Here is a 22,529-nt window from a genome sequence, read left to right as displayed (position 1 = left end):
GGGGAGGGGCAGAAAGAGAGAGGGAGACACAGAATCAAAGCAAGCTCCAGGCTGGGAGCTGTCAGTACAGAGCCCGACCCAGGGCTTGAACTGGAAAACCGTGAGCTCATGACCTGAGCGGAAGTCAGAGGCTTAACCAACTGAGCCACCCAGGCGCCCTAAAAAAAAATTAAAAATACAGCATTTACATTAGAGTACCAGAATCATAAACAACTTTTACATTTATATATTTACTTATTGTCCAAAACAGTGACTTCTATTAAAGCCCAGAGACAGGACCGTGGAGTGACTGGTTATTAGTATATGTGCTGCCTAAGTGAGCACAATGGAGTGACTGGTTATATACTTGGGAGTTGGGGGAGGTAAAGGCTAGCGGAAGTTTCCAAAAGGGTTTTCGTATGCTAAAGACTCACTGGATCCTGGAGGCCCAGCTATTGTTAAGCTAAGGCAGTTTTCCCCTCTAGCCAAGCATTTACATGAAGACAGGGAGGAAAGTGAGGTACTCTGCCTGCCTCAAGTATTTGTCAGTGGGCTGCAGGTTAGAAGGAAATTTAATTTTATCTGCCATTTCCTTCTGCCTTTGTTTCCCACTTCACTCTGATAGTCATTTGGAACTTTCTTCAAGGCCCTTCATTGTCATGTGAGGAGAAGTTTGAGGTCTTCCACAGGTTCTCGGGGGAATAAGAAGGCGTGTCAGCTGACAGACTAGATTCTTGGTCAGGCTGCTGTGAACTCTAAGGTATCAGGCTGATGAGGGAGCGTGGGGCAAGCTGAGGGCGCAGTATAGGCTAACAGCACCCCACCCCCACCCCCATGGAATATGTGTGATATTCCTCCGGCACTCCACTCCCGGCTACCCAAGAACAAAGGAAAGGGGGTTAAGTGCTTGCCGTGGTTAATGTGGGAAGAAACTAAGGCAAATGAAAAACTAAATTCCCTTACTGCCTACAGCTTATAGACAAAGTCCTTGAAACAGGCAGTGACCTCCCTCTAGGGACTCAGCTGCCTAGGTGATGACACTTTGCTACAGGCAAAAGAGAATCTTAGCTTCATATTATCCCAACCTAGAGGATCCTATAAGTCTCCTTCCTTTATCTCAACTGCCCCAAGATATATGCTGGCCATCCTGTTGCAGGATTCTCACACAGAGTCGTGACATCAAGGCTTTTCTTTCCAGGAAGCAACTTAATTCGTGCCAGCACCTCCCCGTTGGGTTCATACCCAAAGAACTGGGCGGCCCACATCACATGGCATAGTTTTTTTTTTTTATGCATTTTCTATTTCTTTGCCTCCCATGTATGGTAACACACATAAACATGCAGTCTGGTTAAGTTGTTTCAGTTTACAAGGCCATGGGTAACGTAGTCACTGAGGCGCATATCTAGGTGACCTTGGCGTCTTCTCTCCTCTTTTTCTCTCTCCTTAGGGAGGGGTCCCTTCCACAATCATACTCCAAGTTTATGCTCCCCCTCACCCCCCATACACATCTGAAGAGTCTCATGACTGAGGTTTTATTACACGATATTAACTGATGTTTCCCTAGCAACAAATGCTCCTCAAGGTCCTGGAGACCTTGCTTCCAAAAAACCTTAGAGACTTTCTCTATCCCTAACCCCCTCCCACCCTGAGGGTATATAATGAGTTTCCCCTCCTGACCCCAGTGCAGCTCTTCCTATCCAAGGGTCCTGTCCTCATGCTTTAATAAAACCACCTTTTTTTGCACCAAAGACATTTTCAAGAATTCTTACTTGGTCGTTGGCTCTGGACTCCCCCCACATCACCCCAAAATTTCATCAAGGCCAATAGTTCCAAGGGGCTCTATTGGCTTCATTCTTCATAAAGTCAATCTTAATTCCTTAAAGCTATGGTCATATCTAAGTCTATGCATGGCTCCCATATATGACATTTGGAGCGTTGCCATGTGTCTACTTGATCCCCTGAGGATGAATTCCCAGCCTCTTGGCCCCTGGCAGGTGGATTCTGAGCGGGGACTGGGTGGGGGAATTGCACACGCTCAGAATCCCCGGCAGGACAGACTCCCCATTGCCCACGGTGGCGGGGACATGCTTGTTGACCCCCTTGGCCGGCTCACCTCCGTTGCTTCATTCCCGGGATGGCCTCACAGAGGATCCTCCCCTCGCCTGGAGTCGGCTTCGGGGAGGAACCAAACCAAACCCCACACCCCCTCTCCGTCCTGGGCTGAGTGAAGAGCGACTCTTCTCCCCACTTGCAGCTGAAGTCCCATGTCCACCTCTCCGTCCCCTTCTCTCCAGCTCCTGTCAGTGCCTCTCGGTCTCAGTCTTCCCCGCTTGGGACCCAGACTCAGCACCAGGACCCGTGGACGGCGCTGGCTCCTCCTGGCCGCAGGGGGCGCTGTGGGGCCGGGCCGGGCCGGGCGCGAGTCCCAGCGTGCACCGCGCGGGGGCTGGGCCTGCGGGGCTGGGCGGAGCCGGAGGCTGCGCTCCTGAGGAGGTGTCGCGGGGCCGCCCGGGCACTCAGCGTCTCCGGGCGGGCGCCGGAAGGGACCGTGGAGGGCCATGGCCGAGCCGGCTCCGGTAAGAAAGGCTGCCTCCGCGGACGCCCACATTCGGGGCTCGGGGCAGGTCTTCGGGCTCAGGCTTGGCGAGCACCCCTCTGGGGTCCTCGCGGGGCTGCAGGGAGAACGGGTGCATTGGAGTCTGGAGGTCGCGCTAGGCTCCGAGTGTAAGGTCTGGACCCTGGACGGAGCCGGTGGCCGCCGGGGGTCGTACGTGGCCCCACTCCCGAACATGCTGAGCGTGGACCAGGCCGACTCAGCAGCGGGCCCTGCCTGGGCCGGGGGTGCCCGGGCGTGGCGGGGGCTGCCAAGGGAAAGGCGAGAAATGGGTCTGGTACTCACGATGGGTGTTAAAGCTCAGCCAATTTCACATGGCAGTTACTGAATTCAGAACAATTTTTAAAAATTTTTTAAAAATTTGTGAAGGAGAGAGCGAGACAGAATGTGAGCGCCGGAGGGGCAGAGAGAGAGGGAGGCAACGGGCTCCAGGCTCTCAGCTGTCCGCACAGAGCCCGACGCGGGGCTTGAACCCAGGGACCATGACATCATGACCTGAGCCAAAAGCAGATGCTTAACCGACTGAGCCACCCAGGCACCCCCAGAACAAGTGTTTTTAAAACATTTAAGATTCTGGGTGGTTGAAATGATGGCTGACAGCGGCTTGGATACAATAATTCACCTGCTAACGTTTATGTTGAGTGTAAGAAGGAAGACGGGTCAGAGGAATAGAATAGGATATAAAAATCTAAGCAGAATACAATGTTACAGTAATACTTAGCAGTTTTTGACTAATATTTTTTGTAATTGAGGTTTAGAAGGAATGGCCATTTATTATGTTTTTTAATACCTTACAAACTTTCATAGTGAGCATTTTTTCTGATTACTAAATGAATTCGTGAGGTTATTTCAAAATAGCATTAATAGCCTCGGCTTAGAAAACATAATTCCTTGGATTAAGTATTCCAAAGACATGCAACACTTTCATGGAGAAATCTAAATAAATAGGAGCTAGCCAGGCCCATAGATGGAAAGACTAAATACAGTAAAAGATGGCACCTTTCTTCCAAGTTAATATGTAAATATACTGCAGTTTTAGCAGAATGGCAGTAAGATTTTTGTGAATTTAGATAAGCAGATTTTCAATTTCACTTGGAAAAATAAAGATCAAAAATATCATTCTGAAAAAAGAACGAGGAAAGGGGAATTGCTCTAGCAGATAATAAAACTTATTATAAGCCCATAGAATTAACAGTGTTATTTTGTGCAGAGGTAGACACACAGAGCAGTGGGGACCAAAAGAGAACCCAGAGGCAGACTGTTGAGTTGAACAGCGTCTCCCGAAGATTCATGTCCTTTCTGGATCTTCACATTGTGACCTTATTTAGAAGTAAGGTGGTTGCAGATGTAATTGGTTAAGAGGAGATGGTACTACAGTAGGGTAGGTTCTTAATCCCATGTGATATCTTTGTAGGAAGAGGCACGGAGACCCAGACACACACGCGGAGAACGCTCCGTTACAGCGGAGACAGAGATTGGAGTCATGCAGCTTTTAAGTCAAGAAATGTCAGGGATCAGGCGCCTGGGTGGCTCAGTCGGTTAAGCGTCCGACTTCGACTCGGGGCATGATCTCACAGTCCGTGGGTTCAAGCCGTACGTGGGGCTCTGTGCTGACAGCTCAGAGCCTGGAGCCTGCTTCAGATTCTGTGTCTCCCTCTCTCTGCCCTTCCCCCACTCATTTTCTGTTTCTCTCTGTCTCTCAGAAATAAACATTGAAATTTTTTAAAAAGAAAATAAAAAAAATTACATTCCAGGTAAAATTTAAAATATAAACATGAAAAGTAAAACTTAAGCCTTTTGGAAGAAAATTTAGAATATCTTTGTAACCTAGATGTAGAAAATTTTCTTAAAACACAGAAAATTTGAGATCTGTCCATGTTGATATATACAGAACTGATTTATTTTAACTTTGTGTCATGTTCCATTGTCTGAATATGTCACAATTTTTAATCCGTTCTTTTATCCATTGACTATTTGCTTTCACTTCTGTGAACTGACCGTTCAGATCCTTTACCTAGATTTTTTACTGGGTCACTTGTCCTTTTCATTTCTAGGATTTCTTTTCTTTTGTTTAAGTTTATGTATTTTGAGAGAGGAAGAGCGAGAGAGAGCGCACAAGCAGGCGAGGGACAGAGAGGGAGAGGGAAAATCCCACAGAGGCTCCACGTCAACAGCACAGAGCGTGACGCAGGGTTCAAGGAAAAAATTGATCTAAAGTTAAAAGATAAGACATGAGGCACCTGGGTGGCTCAGTCGGTTGAGCATCTGACTTCAGCTCAGGTCATGATCTCTTGGTTTGTGAATTTGAGCCCTCTAGGGCGTAGGGCTCTCTACTGGCAACACAGAACCTTCTTTGGATCCTCTGTCCCCTTCTCTCTCTACCCCTCCCATGCTCATTCTCTCTCCCCCTCAAAATAAATAAATAAACTTCAAAAAATAGAAAAAATAAACGATAAAACATACACAAGGAGAAAGTATTTGTAACCTAATTTAGTCAACAATTAGTCAATATACAAGTTATATAAAGAAATTCTAGAAATGAGGAGCACCTGGGGGCCTCAGTCAGTTGAGCATCTGACTCTAGGTTTTGGCTCCAGTCATGATCTCTGTGAGCTCAAGCCTTGCGTCCTGCTCTGCGCTGTTGACTTGGAGCCTCTTTGGGATTTTTCCCTCTCCCTCTCTCTGTCCCTCCCCTGCTTGTGCGCGCGCGCTCTCTCTCTCTCTCTCTGAAAATAAATAAACTTTAAAAAAAGAAAAGAAATCCTAGAAATGAAAGGACAAGTGACCCAGTAAAAAATCTAGGTAAAGGGTCTGAACGGTCAGTTCACAGAAGTGAAAACAAATGGTCAATGGATAAAAGAATGGATTAAAAATTGTGACATATTCAGACAATGGAACATGACACAAAGTTAAATCAGTTCTGTATATATCAACATGGACAGATCTCAAAATGTTGAATGAAAAACCCAAGCTGCAGCATACTAAAGCATTTGTGCATAAAAGACAAAGTAATATTTATAGATATGTATGTGTATTTAAAAATTAAAAACACTAATTGAAAAGTTACATACACATAATGTTTACTTCTTGGAAGAGAGAAGAGGACTGAGTATAAGATATTGAAGGGGCATTTCGGTGGCTCAATCTGTTGAGCTCCCAGCGCTTGATTTTGACTGTGGTCATGATCTCACAGTTTGTGAGATTGAGCCGCAAGTTGGGCTCTGTGCTAACAGCGTAGAGCCTTCTTGGGATTTTCTTTCTGCCCCTTCCCCATGGCCATTCTCTCTTTCAAAATAAATTTGGGGCACCAGGGTGGCTCAGTCAGTTAAACATCTGACTTCGGCTCAGGTCATGATCTCGTAGTTTGTGGGTTCGAGCCCAGCGTCGGGCTCTGTGCTTGACTGCCAGCTCAGAGCCTGGAGCCTGCTTCGGATTCTGTGTCTCCCTCTCTCTCTGACCCTCCCCTACTCATGCTCTCTCTCTCTGTCTCTCTCTCTCAGAAATAAATAAAAACATTAAAATAAATTCATATTTTTAAAAAATGATAGGGCACCTGGGTGGCTCAGTTGGTTAAGCATCTGACTTGATTTCAGCTCAGGTCACGATTTCATTTTTGGAAGACCGAGCCCCGCATTGGGACTAATAATTTGGGATTATTAGCTTGGGATTCTCTCTCTACCCCTCCCCTGCTCATCCAGGGTGTGTGTGTGTCTCTCCCTCTCTCTTTCTCTCTCAAAATAATTACACTTTAAAAAATAAATTTTAAAAAGATTTTTTTTAATGTTTTATTTATTTCTGAGAGAGAGAGAGAGACAGAGTGAGCAGGGAAGGGGCAGAGAGAGAGGGAGACACAGAATCTGAAGCAGGCTCCAGGCTCTGAGCTGGCTGTTAGCACAGAGCCCGACGCGGGGCTCAAACCCACGAACCGCGAGATCATGACCTAAGCCGAAGTCGGACGCTCAACTGACTGAGCCATCCAGGCGCCCCTTAAAAAGATTTTTAAAAATATTTAAGAAGAACTAAAGACTTGAGTTTCATCTGTCATACTTTATTTCATTCAAAGGAAATCTGAAGAAAAATGTTAAGTTGTTAAATCAATAGTATACTGATAACAATCAGGATACTTGTTATAATGTTCTAATTTTCTGAATCTTAAACTTCTGAAAATTAAAGGAATACTGAAGGCTTTTTAAGCATTTTTTTTTTTTTTTTTTATTTCTAGGAGAGAAAGAGAGACAACGTGAGCAGGGGAGGGTCAGAGAGAGAGGGAGTCACAGACTGAAACAGGCTCCAGGCTCTGAACTGGCAGTCAGCACAGATCTTGACGCGGGGCCCGAACCCACGAACCGCGAGATCATGACATAAGCGAAAGTCGGACGCTTAACCGACTAAGCCACCCAGGCGCCCCTAAGCATTTCTTGAAAACATTTTTAAAGTAAGGAATTTAGGGGCTCCTGGGTGGCTTAGTTGGTTAAGCATCCGACTTCAGCTCACGTCATAATCTCGCAGTTTGTGAGTTCGAGCCCTGCGTCGGGCTCTGTGCTAACAGTTTGGAGCCTGGAGCCTGCTTCAGATTCTGTGTCTCCCTCTCTCTCTGACCCTCCCCTGCTCACACTCTGTCTCTCTCTCTCAGAAATAAATAAAACATTAAAAAAAAATAAAGTAAGGAATTTAATCAGAAGAGGAGAATAAGTATATTTTAAGCAAAAACATGCATTCATTTCTTCTATAATACATCACATGCATTTCTAAAAATCACAGTGGAATGCAACATCATGTAATAAAAACCACAGCTTACCGGAGGAATGGTGTTTAGACACAAAACACCTAAAAAGTTTGTCAGAGACATGTTAAAAAGAAAAGCTAGGAACCTAATAAAAACACATCCTTAAGCATGTTACATTATAAAAAAATAAACAAACTCTTAAAAACTGCCTGAAATTTGCTTATGGAAGTGGGTCGAAGAAGGGACTGTGAGGTAGAGGGACCATTATCCAAAATCAGAGGGAAAGTTTTTTGTTTGTTTTTTTTTAAATTTATTTCTCTAGGAGAGCGAGAGAGAGACAGCATGAGCAGGGGAGGGTCAGAGAGAGAGAGGGAGTCACAGACTGAAACAGGCTCCAGGCTCTGAGCTGGCAGTCAGCACAGAGCCCGACGCGGGGCTCAAACCCACGAACCGCGAGATCATGACCTAAGCGAAAGTCGGACGCCCAACCAACTAAGCCACCCAGGCGCCCCCAGAGGGAAAGTTTTAACACCAGGTTTGGATGGGTCCGGCTCATAAAACAGGGTAATCTGAGGAAGCTGGTGGATTCTTGAAGGGTATGTGCGTGGGCGTGTTTTGTATATTCCTTCTCATCTCTCTTTGGCAACCTGGCACAGTTACCCTTGCCGCTGCTGACATTCTGTAACTGGATAATTTGTGTTGTGGGGGGCGATCTTGCTCACTGTAGGATGTTTATCAGTATCCACTAGATGCAAGTAGCAATCCCTGCCCAATCCTAATAAAAATGTCTCCAGACATCGCCAGACGTCCTTTGTGGGGTCAGATTGTCCTGATGTAGAACTGACCGAGAGTTTTTCGCTGACAAAATTGCATATAAGCAAGTATAAAATTTTGTGACAAATTATTATTATTATTATTTTTTAATGTTTGTTTGTTTTTGAGAGAGAGAACATGAGCAGGGGAGGGGCAGACAGACAGAGACACAGAATCCGAAGCAGGCTTCAGGCTCTGAGCTGTCAGTACAGTCTGAATCAGGGCTTGAACTCATGGTCCATAAGATCATGACCTGAGCTGAAGTCGAATGCTCAATGGACTGAGCCACCTAGGTACCCAATTTTATTATTTCTTTATCAATTATGTTAGGACAAATCCACATCTTAAAAACATAGCAGAAATGAAACTTAATGAATTTCTGATTTAAGCGTAAAAGAATTATTAGATTTTTAAAAATGTAAATCTAAGTTTCATATTCAGTATGACAAAAAGATGAGTAAAAATAAAAGCTGAAACAAGCTGTACTTTAATACCCATAGGAAATAAACACATGGCAGAACATCGGGAGTTAAAACTGAAATAAAGGAAACAACAGAGGCCTCTTGGGTGGCCCAGTTGGTTGAACCTCTGACTCTCAATTTCAGCTCTGGTCATGATCTCTTAGTTTCTTGAGTTCCAGCCCCACATCAGGCTCTGTGCTGACAATGGGGAACCTGCTTGGGATTCTCTCTTCGTCTCTCTCTGCCACTTCCTTGCTTGTACTCTCTGTCTCTCTCAAATAAATTTTTTAAAAACTTAAAAAAGAAAGCAATAGGGGCTCCTGGCTGGCTCAGTCATTGGGACATGTGACTCTTGATCTCAGGGTTGTGAGCTCAAGCCCCACATTGGGTGTAGAAATTACCTGAAAAGAATAAAAGTCTTGGGGCGCCTGGGTGGTTCAGTCGGTTAAGCGTCCAACTTCAGCTCAGGTCATGATCTCACGGTTCGTGGGTTCGAGCCCTGCATCAGACTCTGTGCTGACAGTTAGCTCAGAGCTTGGAGCCTGTTTCAGATTCTGTGTTTCTCTCTCTGACCCTCCCCTGCTTACCCTGCCTCTCTCTCTCTCTCTCAGAAATAAATAAAACATTAAAAAAAGTCTTAAATGTAACTTTAAAAAGAGAAAAGGAAACAGAATTTGCATTTAATGTAGAGTATTTTAACAAATATATAATTTACATGCTTCTTGTTATAAACCTTAGATGCATGCTATCATCACTAGTATTCAACATCATTCCAGCCAATACAATAAGAAGAAGAAGAAATTATAGGCTTAAATAGTCAAAAGAAATGTTTATTTGCAGATCTCTTTCTCTGTATAGATACTAAAAGGTAATCAACTAAAGTGTTAGGCAACAGGGGAATTCATTTCTAGAATAAACACAAAAATTAGCTTCCCAATTTTTCATAATTAGAAAATTTAGTGGGAAAAAAACCCCAAACATGGTAGCAACAAAAACTCTACAGTCCCTAGGAATGAGCCTATTCAGAATAATGTAAAATCTGTATGAAGAAAACTAATTTTACTAAAGCACATAAAAATGTCTAGGAAGATGAGAGAAATGTTCTTCCCAAATTAATATATCAAGCATATTCCTATCAGAATCCCATTAGAATTTGTATAAATTTGACAAAATGCCTTTCCTTTTTATGTAGAAGAGAAAACAGACAAGAAAAGTCAAGACATTTTCCTGTGTGAAATGATGGAGTGCGGTTGTTGATGGCCATGACCACTTAAAAGGCAAAATATCTAATAAAACTGTAAGAATTAAACTGCAATATTGGAGCAAAAATGGATTCAAGTATAAATGAAAGCTTCATTAATGAAGAATAATCCCAAATCAATGGTGAAAGAATAGACTGTTCAAGGGGCGCCTGGGTGGCTTAGTCGGTTAAGCGTCCGACTTTCGCTTAGGTCATGATCTCGCGCTTCGTGGGTTCGAGCCCCGCGTTGGGCTCTGTGCTGACTTCCAGCTCAGAGCCTGGAGCCTGTTTCAGTCTGTGACTCCCTCTCTCTCTGACCCTCCCCTGCTCACGCTGTCTCTCTCTCTCCTAGAAACAAATAAAACATTAAAAAAAAAAAAAAAAGAATAGACTGTTCAATAAGTTTTGTGCTAACTGAATATCCACTTGGAAAAAGAATTATATTCCTCCCTGTTATGTTACACATAAGTAGGTTCCATATGGAAAAAAAGGTCTAAGTCTAATGAAAGTTATAAGAATGTTATGAAGAATTTAAGAATATTTTATAATCATAGAATAGGAAAAGTTTTCAAGATATTAAACCCTAAAGCCACAAAAGAGGTTCTCCTGAAAAAGTATAATAATATAAGAATAAAGCAGTGTGGAAGAGGGAGAAATTATCTTTGAAAATTTTTACTGTATCCCACCATAAGCTTAATAGGATTGACAAACAATATGTTACAGTAATTGGATACAGACTAAGTTTACAAAACTCAGTAACTTTTTATTTTTTTCTTTTTAAAAAAAATTTTTTTTAATGTTTTAATTTCTAGGAGAGAGAGAGAGACAGTGTGAGCAGGGGAGGGTCAGAGAGGGAGTCACAGACTCTGAAACAGGCTCCAGGCTCTGAGCTGGCAGTCAGCACAAAGCCCGATGCGGGGCTCGAACCCACGAACCGCGAGATCATGACTCAAGCGAAAGTCGGACGCTTAACCGACTAAGCCACCCAGGCGCCCCAGTAACTTCTTTTAAACTATTAATAATAATTTCAAATGGCACCCCAAAAGGGGTGATCCTACTTCCAGTTGTTGGAAAGACCACAGAATACCAGAAATAAAGTTAATAAAAAGGACTCCGAACATTTATGAAGAAGAGAATTAAGTCATTAAGGTTAGCAGGCGGGACCAAATAAATGGAAGGTAGAACATGTTCCTAGGTGAGGTCAGTCCTTCCTAAATCCATATGTACGGTGAATGGAGTCCGAACTGAATCCCAATGCACTTTTTGTTGTTGGATGAAACAGTTTTGGAGTTTATGAGGAAGAACAAATATCCAGGAATTTACAGCAGTAACTTGGAAACGAATGTGAAGTGAGGGTGAGACTTGTCATCCCAGGATTACAGTATTGCATAGGTACCTTAACCAGATAGGTAAAGAAAGTATAAGAGAATATATAGATTCACATATTTATGAAAATCCAATATATGCAAAGATTAGTTGGCAGTCCAATCTAAGGAGAAAGGATGGCATATTTAAAGGTGTGTGATTGGCTCTCCGTATGTATCAAAGATGCCAATCTCATCTGTAGAATTTTCTTTGGTTTATTTATTTTTATTTTTTTTTTTTAAGTACTTTATTGTCAAGTTGGTTTCCATATAACACCCAGTGCTCATCCCCACAAGTGCCCTCCATGCTGATTTATTTATTTTTTTAGTATTTACTTATTTATTTTGAGAGAAACTGTGCGAGCAGGAGAGGGGCACAGAAAGAGAATCCCAAGCAGGCTTCCCACTGTCAGCACTGAGCTCGATGCAGGGCTCCATCTCATGAACTGTGAGATCATGACCTGAGCCAAAATCAACAGCCAGAACCTCAATGGACTGAGCCACCCAGGTACCCCTCATCTATAGAATTAAATTGCAAATCTAAGGACAAAAAATATTAGTAGAATATTTGTATAACTTTTTGATATGGAGGACACTTAAAAAGCTGGAAACCATGGGGGCACCAGGGTGGCTCAGTCTCACATTCTGTCTCTCTCAAAAACAAATATTAAAAAACAATTTTTTTTAATTTAAAAAAGCTGGAAACTATGGAAAAGACTGACAGATCAAATAAAAGGCTCAAAATGCTCTATTTGGCAGAAGATCAAATCCATACAAACGACTGGGGGAGAAAATGTTTGCTAGTCAATAAAAGGATGATTAACCCTAATATAAAGAAGTCCATTCAAATTATACGAGTCCATGAGAATGTTGAGCAAAGGATGTGAACAGACGTACAAAGATACTGGAATGCCCCCACACCCGACAAGTATGAAAAGAATGTTAAGCCTCACAAATGAATGTAAATTACAGCAATGAAATATAATTTTTTGCTCATTACATGGGCAAAAAAAATTTTTTTAAAGTTTAAAAACATCCTGTGCTGGCAAAGGGGCAAAAAGTAAGTCTCATTAGCAAAAGGGCAAAAGTGCTGGATTCTTTTTGGAAGGCAATCTAGTGGTATTTATTGAACTGAACATGTTTATACCTTCTGATTTAGTAGTTCCCCTTTTTATGCTTTATCTTACAGAGATAAAAGCCTTAGTATATCAGGAAGCATATCAGAGCATTGTTTGTCATTTATAAATGAAATGGAAACTATATGTCCCACCCATGGGGTATATGTAGCCATGCAATGGAATATAATGCAATTTGCAAAAATCTGGTTTTGCCTGTACACTATTGACCTGGAAAGATACCTGTGACATATTAAGTGAATAAAGTTACACAGTGGTTTATTCCCACTTTCATTTTTAAAAGAAGAAAAATATTCTATACATATGCACATACAGCTTGAGCAGGCATAAGTAACCATGGAAGGTGTAGCAGTTAACAAAACCACGTGGTTGGAATAGGGGGAGGAGCAGTTCTCGAGGAAGCTGCTGAATACACAAAAACAGGGTCCACTACAAAAAAAGTTTTATGTCTTTATTTTATTTTGAGAGACAGATAGCAAGCAGGGGAGCAGAGAGAGAGTGAGACACAGAATCTGAAACAGTCTCCAGGCTCTGTGCTGTCAGCACAGAGCCCAATGCGGGGCTCAAACCCATGGATTGTGAGATCATGACCTGAGCCGAAGTCGGATGCTTAACCGACTGAGCCACCTAGGTGCCTCTACAAAAATCTTTTATATTGATGAAAAGCAGGGGTGCCTGGTTGCCCAGTGGGTAGCAGGTGATTCTCGATCTCAGGGTTCTGAGTTCAAGCCCTATGTTGAGGGTAGCTTTGTACTTGAACAAGAAAGAAAATAATTGATGAGAAGGAGCTAAAATCATTTTGAAGCAATAATGACTATTATGTCTGTAATTTCAGTTACCTCTGACTTTTGAAGATGTTGCCATTTATTTCTCTGAGCAAGAATGGAAGAGTCTGGAGGCGTGGCAGAAGGAGCTTTACAAGCATGTAATGAGAACCAATTATGAGATTCTTGTTTCTCTAGGTGAGAAGTGCTTGATTTTGTGGGTGGGTCATCGAACTGGGCCTGAAAGAGGTCTTGGCCACTTAATTCTGTTTTTTAGGTGTCCAGATTTCTCAGAAATTAACTCAGAAAAGTATATATATATATTTTTTTAACCCAGAGTCCTGTGTTAACACTTCTGCAGGCACTGTTCATCCTTATTCCTGGGTAGATACTGTCACATGAGACTATTTAAGACTGTTTGATGTGTGGTGGTCAGAGGTGACCAAATACATCAGGAATCAAGACTTTTAGTCACACTCACAGAGTGCCAGGATATCCATACAGGAGCACTCCTAGCTCATATCCATAACATACCCATATTATCTTTACCCTAGAGTGTTTCTACTTGTCATCTATTACAGTGGAGTCTGTATAACTCAGAAAAGCTACAATATTTCCCTGCAGTGAGATTTTGTAAGGCTCTATCCTGAGATGTTTAACAGGGGCTGTCTCTGCCTGGTTATGGTAATAAGTGTTCTTTTTAAGTTGTTTTTTTTTTTTTAATTTTTTTTTCTTTTAACATGTTTTCTTTTTTTTTTTTTTTTTTAACATTTATTTATTTTGTGACAGAGCATGAGCCAGGGAGGGTCAGAGAGAGAGGGAGACACAGAATCCGAAACAGGCTCCAGGCTCTGAGCTGTCAGCATAGAGCCCTACATGGGGCTCAAACCCACTGACCGCGAGATCATGACCTGAGCCCAAGTCGGACGCTCAACCAACTGAGCCACCCAGGCGCCCCTAACATTTATTCATTTTTGAGAGACAGAGACAGAGTGTGAGCAGGGGAGGGGCAGAGAGAGGGAGACACAGAATCAGAAGCAGGCTCCAGGCTCTGAGCTGTCAGCACAGATCCCAACATGGGGCTTGATCTCACGAACGGTGAGATCATGACCTGAGCCGAAGTCAGACACTTAACCTACTAAGCCACCCAGGCGCTCCATGGGTGTTCTTTTTAGTCTTCTTCCTTACTTGGTCTTTATATGTATTTTTAAATTTATCAAATGTGGTTTTTAAAAATCAGTCTGTTCAGAGAAGTGTCAGTTAAATGATAAAGTCTCTGCTTCATCCACACTCCTGCACTCAGTTCATTCCCCAAGGCAACCACATCTAACTTTTTCTGTTCTAGTTCTTACTCTGGTTTCCTCCAATCTAACTATCATGCTTACATCTCGATTTCTTGATTTATTGCATTTAGACAGCATTAACTCATTACTGTGAAAAATGAGGCATTCACTCACTTATATGATCTTTCTTCTATCTCCTTTTTTCCCTTTTCTCCAAATTTTGAGGGTTTTTTTCCATGCTTTTATTGGCTAACTTTATAATTTAAATAATAAACTTCTAGACCATGTCCCATCAACTTCATATTAGATTTCTTGATTCCTTCAGTGTATGAAGATACGGTGATTAGTTCTCCTGTACTTTGTGTCACCTCTCCTGCCAGCTCTCAACAGCCATACCATTTCCTTTCTATCGTAAGGTTTCTAATACTTTCTATTCTATTCCTTTACTATAATTAAGTTTTCTAAGCTTTACATATAGAGTGTTGTTTCTAAAACATATATTCTAAGATATTACATATTTTTATTTTTACTGAAGAACGAATTAAAGTAATTGAATCTATAGAGAAAGAAAGATAATTTTTTTATCATCCACCCTGTTCCACCCAGAAAGAATGTTCCAAACATCAGGATTAAATGGATGCGAAGTGGTATATCATTGTGGTTTTGATTTGAATTTCCTCAACAGCTAATCATGGTAAACGTCTTTTCATTTGTATATCTTCTTAGGAGAAATATCTGTTCAAATACTTTGCCTATTTTTTTTTTTAATGTTTTATTTATTTCCAGGAGAGAGAGAGAGAGAGACAGCGTGATCAGGGGAGGGTCAGAGAGAGAGGGAGTCACAGACTGAAACAGGCTCCAGGCTCTGAGCTGGCAGTCAGCACAGAGCCCGACGCGGGGCTCGAACCCACGAAGCGCGAGATCATGACCTAAGCGAAAGTCGGACGCTTAACCGANCTTGTTTCACTTATCATAATACTCTTAGCTCCATCCACATCACTGCAAATGGCAAGATTTCATTATTTCTTATGGCTGAATAATATTCCATCTTCTTTATCCATTCATCAGTCAATGGATAAACCTCTGGACTCTTTCCATAATTTTTTTTTAAATATTTTTATTTATTTCTAGGAGAGAGAGAGAGAGAGACAGCGTGAGCAGGGGAGGGTCAGAGAGAGAGGGAGACATAGACTCAGAAACAGGCTCCAGGCTCTGAGCCGGCAGTCAGCACAGAGCCCGACGCGGGGCTCGAACCCACGAAGCGCGAGATCATGACCTAAGCGAAAGTCGGACGCTTAACCGACTAAGCCACCCAGGCGCCCCTACTTTGCCTATTTTTAAACTGGTTTATTTGTGGTTTTATTATTGAGTTTTAAGAGTTCTCTATTTGTAGGGTGCCTGGGTGGCTCAGTCAGTTAAACATCTGACTATTGATCTCATCTCAGGTCTTGATCTCAGGGTTGTGAGTTCAAGCCCTGTGTTGGGCCCCACGTTGAGCTATTAAGAAAAAAAAAGAGTTCTCTATTTGTTCTGGATACTAGACCCTTATCAGATATATGATTCACAGATAATTTTCTCACATTCTATGAGTTTTCTCTTCACTTTTTTTTTATTTAAAAAATTTAAAAAAATTTTTAAATTATTTGTTCCTGAGTGAGAGAGAGAGAGACAGCATGAGCAGGGTCAGAGAGAGACGGAGACACAGAATCTGAAACAGGCTCCAGGCTCTGAGCTGGCAGTCAGCACAGCGCCCAACATGGGGCTCGAACCCACGAACTGTGAGATCATGCCCTGAGCTGAAGTCAGACACTTACCCGACTGAGCCACCCAGGCGCCCCTAATTTTTTAAATTTTTTGAGAGAGCGAGCAAGTGCGTGTACATGAGTCGGGGAGGGGCAGAGAGAGGGGAAGGACAGAGGATCCCAAGCAGACTCCGAGCTGTTTTTTGACCTCTCTTCTCAGGAACCTTGAGATCATGACCTGAACCCAAAGTTGGATGCTCAACTGAATGAGCAACCCAGGTGCCCCTGTTCACTTTCTTGATGATATCCTTTGAAGCACAAAAGTTTGCAATTTTCATGAAGTCCAGCTTCTTTTTCTTGTGTTGTTTGAGCTTTTGGTGTCATACTTAAGAAACCATTGTCTGATCCAAAGTCACAAAGATTCACTTCTTTGTTTTCTTCTAAGAGGTTTATAGTTTCATTGCTTACATTTAGGTCTTTGATCCCTTTTGAATTAATTTTTGTATATGACGTGAAGTAGGGATCCAACTTCTTTTCATATGGATATCCAGTTGCCCCATACCATTTGTTAAAAAGTCTTTCCCCCATTGAATTCTCTTGGCACTCTTTTGGAAAATCAGTTTGCCATAAATGTAGAGGTTTATTTGTGGATTCTCAATACTGTTTCATTGATCTATATATGTTTGTCTTTTTTATTACCATTACTTTTAGGATCAATTTGTCAATTTCTAAAAGAAAAAAAGCAGATGGGATTTAGGGAATATTGTCATTTTAACAATATTAATGGTTCCTATTCATGAACATGGGATGTCTTTCCATTTATTTGTGACAAAAATTCTTTCAACAATATTTTATAGTTTTTATTATATAAGTCTTGGATTTCTTTTATTAAATTTATTCCTCAGTGTTTTATTCTTTTTGGTGTTATTATAAATTGAATTGTTTTCTTCAATTTATTTTATTTTATTTATTTTTTAATAATAAATAGTTTATTTTTTTGAAAATTGAACAATAAATTGTTCAATAATTGAAACAATAAGTTGTTTTCTTCAATTCATTTTATTTTATTTATTTTTTAATTCTATTAAAGTTTATTTATTCATTTTGAGAGAGAGAGCCCAAGCTGGGGAGAGGCAGAGAGAGAGAGGGAGAGACAATACCAAGCAGGCTCTGCACTGTCAGCGCAAAGCCCAGTGTGGAGCTTGAACTCACAAGACTGTGAGATCATTACCTGAGCCAAAGTTGGACACTTAACTGACTGAGTCACCCAGTCTTTACTTTTGGAAAAATACTTTTATTTTAAAGGATGCTGGGATTTCAGCAGATGAAGATTGAGAATAGGTGTATTGATTTAAACAAAAGATAATGATTCCTTTTCTCATGAGGGCAATCTTAGGATTCTTTTGGGATTGAAGTCAGATTTCAGAGGGCAAGGAGGAATCTAGAACAGAGCGGTCTGTCTCCACATGTATTATACCACTCTAACATTTTATTCTTGGGGCAGACATTACCCAGCTTACCCTCTTTCTCTGATTGGAACCATAACTGATCTCCCTTTAGGCATCTATCAAGCATACTTTAGGTTCTGTCAAATATATTTTATGGAAAGAAAGTTTTACTTGAAAATAAATAAAGTAAATATTTCTTTTGGGAAATGGGAGTCATATAGTAGAGAATCTTATAAGTATTTTCATCTGCTTATTCACTGCTTACAACCCTTTTTATTCTAACAGAACTCTACCCATGTTTAGGGTCGTGATTAGCACTGTCACCAGAGAACTTCTGACAGTATTTTAGCTGGAGCTACCTACTTTGAAATTTCCTAGGACAGGCATTCCAGTTCTTATTTTTCCATCTCCTACTCTTCCCATGGTGTCTCCAGGGCTGTTCCACCATTCTCAAAGCATCCTACTAGTGATTTTTATGAAACCCATGACTAAATACATATTGCTAGACATATGGGGACCGAGACAGGATTTAAACAGTACAACTGATTTAGCAGGTCCAGACAGATTAGGAAGAACTTTTAGGATGTGTGGGCAGTTTTACTCCTCTTTGTGTAAACCTATAATCTATTTTTGACATCTCTTCTCCTACATTTTCGCAGAAATATATTTTAAACATTTAAAACCAACTCAGTGTGCTTTAAATTTAGTGCTCAAAGAAACCAAACTACCCTGTCTGACTTCTTTGCACAGATGATGGACTTTCCAAACCAGAACTAATATCATGGATTGAACAGGGGAGAGATTTCTTCAAGAACTGGGGAGAATCACAGAAATCAGGAAACATAATTTGCTCTTCAACTGATCTGCATTTTGATCCGGTTGTTGAGGGACATCTGTTTTGGCGTGAGTATTGAGAAATTAGAGCCTTTTCCTTAAGACACCACATTCAGGTGACTTCGTTCCCGTTCTCTGATCTTGTCTTCCTGTCTGGCTAGCCTGAGGCTTGATGTCTGGCATATTCTAGAGAAAGGCAGTAAAGCACAGTGGTTAGGAGTGTGGGTCCTGGACTCTGAGTCTGGATCTTGCCTTTTCCGGGTCTGCTTGGGTAAGTTATTCAACCTCCCGATATTGCAATTTCCTGGCCTATGAAATGAAAATGATAAAAGGACCTACATTACAGGTTTAAATAGGTCAACATATTTAAAGTGTTAAAATACCGGGCACACAGGAAGAGCTCAGTAAATGGGCACTATAGTTAGTAGGCAGGGCGGTTTGGGGCAGGGTGGTAGTGGGAATCCGAGACTGGTTATCTAAATCCTAGTGATCAGATTTGCTTCTTTCCTGTCTGGGAACTGTTGTCTCTACTTGAACACCTAAAATTTAGCTCTCCTCTGTTGTTTATTATTATGGTAGGAGAGTCTGAAATTTTTCGATTCTTAAAAGTCAGCATTAAAGTATGGGATGAGAAAACCAATGGGAGCATCATTCCAAGAAATGTGTTCAGTTTGCTTAGTTTGTTGCTGCTGCTTTCTGGACAGTAAAGGAGTTTTGCTTTACAGATTCTTTCACTTTTTACCATCTGTTATCAATTCTTCCAAGAAACATTTTTAAAAGGTTGGTGGGAATAGGGGTGAGGAGGGGGGAATAGAGCCCAGGCCCTGGTGCCTAGCCTGAGGGACAGCCCCTGGGTCACATGGGACCATGGTGTTAGGGTCTATTAGTGATACTGTCATCATCTTGACCACAGAAACCCCTCCACATCCAAACGGCACAAGATGGATGGTCCTGTAGTCATGATGGTGGTGAGCACTTGTGGGGTGTGCAGTATGCCAGGCACATGCTCAACAAATGCAGGAACTCACTTAATAATCATGACAATCATATGTCCTGTTGTTTCCCTGTTTCTAGGAGAGAAGGAACCAAAGCCAAGAGAGATTAACTTGACAGAGGCTATACAGCAGAGAGGTGGGATTTAAACCCAGTCTGATTCCAGAGCTTAGGCCCTATTAAGACCTATAGTTTCCTTTTTTTTTTTTAAAGTTTTATTTATTTATGTAATCTCTATACCCAACGTGGGGCTCAAACTGACGACCTTGAGATCAAGAGTGGCATGCTCTTTGGACTGAGCCAGCCAAGCGCTCCTGTATTTTCCTCTTTTAAGATAGTTTTGTTTTGTTTTGGTTTTGGTTTAGTTTCAGCAGACTCTCAGCAAACTCCTAATCACTAAATGGAACCACAATGAAATGTCCTAGGTTGTGGAGCTCCTTGGTAGCTGGGTTCCTAGGCCACTCGAGTCACTGTTACTGCTCCCTTCCTGTTGACATAAACCTTTAGTCATGACACAAACAGGAATACTGACTGAATTTTTGTTCTCCATTTCAGGAAGCCAGCAAGCTGTGAATTCAGAAGCTAAATGCCGGTTCCAAGGAGATGCCCTACACGGCCAGTGCTCCTCTGAACCGTCACTAGGAGAAAGGGCTGGTGCTTCCCTCAGGCCTGCTGGGAGCATCGCCCTCATGAACCCACACGGACATGACACCCAGGCTCCAATTCCGGTAGTCCGCAGCTGCAGGGAACCTACCCAGAGAGAAGGCACCCCAAGTCCCAGAACTCTGGGTCCCCCTGCCTTCCAGGAGGTCCCCTCTTGGGAGGGCACCCAACACCCTCGCGCTGTCTGTGAGGAAAGCTTTTGGAAGAAGAACCACTTAGAGAAGCACCAGAGGAGCCACTTGAGGGACCAGCCGTGTAGGCCCTGGAAGAAATTAAGCAAACAGGCTGATCCACAGCAACAGCGGAGCATCGCTCAGGGCCAGAGGCGCTTCGGGTGTCACGACTGTGGGCGGAGCTTCCACCGGAAGCGGTATTTGCTCAGGCATCTGGCTGTACACGCGGGGACGAGCGCCCTGCAGGGCCCTGAATGTAAACTGTGCGGCCCGCACAGGCCGACCCTTCTCGGCCACTGCCTCCGGCACAGAGGGGAGAGGCCTTCCCAGTGCCCCGGATGTGACCAGCACGCTCTTCCGAAGGACAGCCTGCCGGCTCACCAGGGCCAGCCCAGCACGGGGAGGCTGGGCTCCTGTGGAGAAGGCGACGGCTTCTTCGCAGGGCGGGGCAGCGTGGGCTCAGGAGGGAAGCCGGGGCCGTGGCCGGGGGCCGTGGCTGCTGTCCAGCACTGCCCTGCCGGGGAGAGGCCCTTCTCCTGCCCCGAGTGTGGGGAGCGCTTCGCCTCGGGGCCCGAGCTCGCGAGCCACGTCCGGGTGCACGCGGGAGAGCAGCCCTTCCGCTGCTCGGAGTGCGGCGAGAGCTTCCGCCTGAGCGGCCTGCTGGAGCTCCACCAGCGCGCGCACGGCGGCGGCGGCAGGCCCTTCTCCTGCGCCAAGTGCGGCAAGGGCTTCGCCAAGCGGTGCAAGCTCGCGGAACACGCCCGGGTGCACAGCGGGGAGAGGCCCTTCCGCTGCGCCCACTGCGGCCGGAGCTTCCGCCAGAGGGGACAGCTGCTGAGGCACCAGCGCCTGCACACGGACGAGAAGCCCTTCCGGTGCCCGGAGTGCGGGCTGAGCTTCCGCCTGCCGAGCATGCTCAGAGCGCACCGGCTGCGGCACGGCGGCGACCGGCCGTTCTCCTGCGGCGAGTGCGGCCGCGCCTTCGCGCACCGCTGCAAGCTCCGCGAGCACCAGAGAGTGCACAGCGGCGAGCGGCCCTTCCGCTGCGCCGAGTGCGGCAAGAGCTTCCGCCTCAAGGGCGTCCTGAAGGCCCACCAGCGCACCCACAGCAAGGAGCGGCCCTTCTCGTGCGCCGAGTGTGGCAAGGGCTTCACGCGGCAGTCCAAGCTCGCCGAGCACTTCCGCGTGCACAGCGGCGAGCGGCCCTTCCGCTGCGCCAGCTGCGACCGGAGTTTCCGCCTCAAGGGGCAGCTGCTCAGTCACCAGCGCCTGCACACGGGCGAGAGGCCCTTCCAGTGCCCCGAGTGCGGCAAGAGCTACCGCGTCAAGGCCGACATGAAGGCCCACCGGCTGCTGCACGGCGGCCAGATGCCCTTCTCCTGCGAGTGCGGCAAAGGCTTCGCCAAGCAGTCCAAGCTCGTCGAACACGTCCGGACGCACACGGGGGAGAAGCCCTTCCAGTGTCCCAAGTGCGACAAGCGTTTCCGCCTGAAGGCGCAGCTGCTCAGCCACCAAGGCCTGCACACAGGGGAGAGGCCCTTCCGCTGTCCCGAGTGTGATAAGAACTTCCGGGAGAAGGGACACATGCTGAGGCACCAGCGCATACACAGGCCCGAGAGGCCATTTGCCTGTGGCGACTGTGGCAAGGGCTTCATTTATAAGTCGAAACTGGCCGAACACCTCCGAGTGCACGCCAAGGCCTACCGCGCCCCGAGCGAGCCTGACGTTAAGAAGAGGCTCAGCCAGCTGTTTGCAATGATCGAGGCTGACTGGAGTTGAGTCCGGGTAAGGGCGTCCAGAGTCTTCAGCAGACGACGTTGCCTGGGGATCCGCAGCTGCCACAGCGGAACCCGCGGGGAGACAGGTTTTAGGAACAGGGGCCCTTTTTTGAGCAAGAATGTAGCCCAAGTTAGGAGTATGAGAAGCCACAAAGGATTTTGTCGATTAAAACACTGCCAGTTAAAGGCACCTGGGTGGCCCAAGTCAGTTGAGCATCCAATTCCAGATTTTGGCTCAGGTCGTGATCTTGGTTGGTGGGTTCGAGCCCCACATCTGGATCTGTGCTGACAGCCTGATCCTGCTTGGGATTCTCTCTTGCCCTTTATCTCTGTCCCTCTTCCACTCGTGTGCGCGGGCTTTCTTTCTCTCTCTAAAATAAGCAAACATTTAAAATATCACCAGTTCTATTTCCTATCCATTGATAAAAGCGATGTCTCTTCCTACCATCTTAAGTGGTAATTTCCCCCCCAAATGCTAAGCTAGCTTTGAAATCCCAGCTTGAATTAAGACAGAAGGA

General features: G+C 44.1%; 1 protein-coding gene across 2 annotated transcripts; it reads left to right on the top strand.

The window, feature by feature from the left end:
• Window positions 1–2,455: 2,455 nt before the first annotated feature.
• On the top strand, window positions 2,456–22,253 carry ZNF786 (zinc finger protein 786). 2 transcript variants are annotated; one of them, XM_039253876.1, is made up of 4 exons: window positions 2,456–2,555; window positions 13,169–13,295; window positions 18,321–18,473; window positions 19,953–22,253. In XM_039253876.1, exons 1-4 carry the CDS (start codon window positions 2,538–2,540, stop codon window positions 22,010–22,012), a joined length of 2,358 nt encoding a protein of 785 aa, XP_039109807.1. In that variant the 5' UTR covers window positions 2,456–2,537; the 3' UTR covers window positions 22,013–22,253. The 2 variants fall into 2 exon arrangements, with proteins under 2 accessions (XP_039109807.1, XP_039109808.1); XM_039253877.1 differs by lacking the exon at window positions 2,456–2,555 and adding an exon at window positions 7,779–7,883.
• The last annotated feature ends 276 nt before the right edge of the window (window positions 22,254–22,529 follow it).

Source organism: Hyaena hyaena, unplaced genomic scaffold (assembly GCF_003009895.1).
Source record: "Hyaena hyaena isolate Hyena2069 unplaced genomic scaffold, ASM300989v1 scaffold_471, whole genome shotgun sequence".
NCBI lineage: Eukaryota > Metazoa > Chordata > Mammalia > Carnivora > Hyaenidae > Hyaena > Hyaena hyaena.
The sequence above is the reverse complement of the archived record's forward strand: the minus strand, read 5'-3'. Positions and strand labels throughout refer to the sequence as shown.

Bases quoted from the DNA above. Each gene is read 5' to 3' on its own strand.
- ZNF786 (XM_039253876.1), top strand. The intron at 13,296-18,320 runs GTGAGAAGTGCT...TTCTTTGCACAG, and splicing joins TGAGATTCTTGTTTCTCTAG to ATGATGGACTTTCCAAACCA. The intron at 18,474-19,952 runs GTGAGTATTGAG...TCTCCATTTCAG, and splicing joins TGAGGGACATCTGTTTTGGC to GAAGCCAGCAAGCTGTGAAT.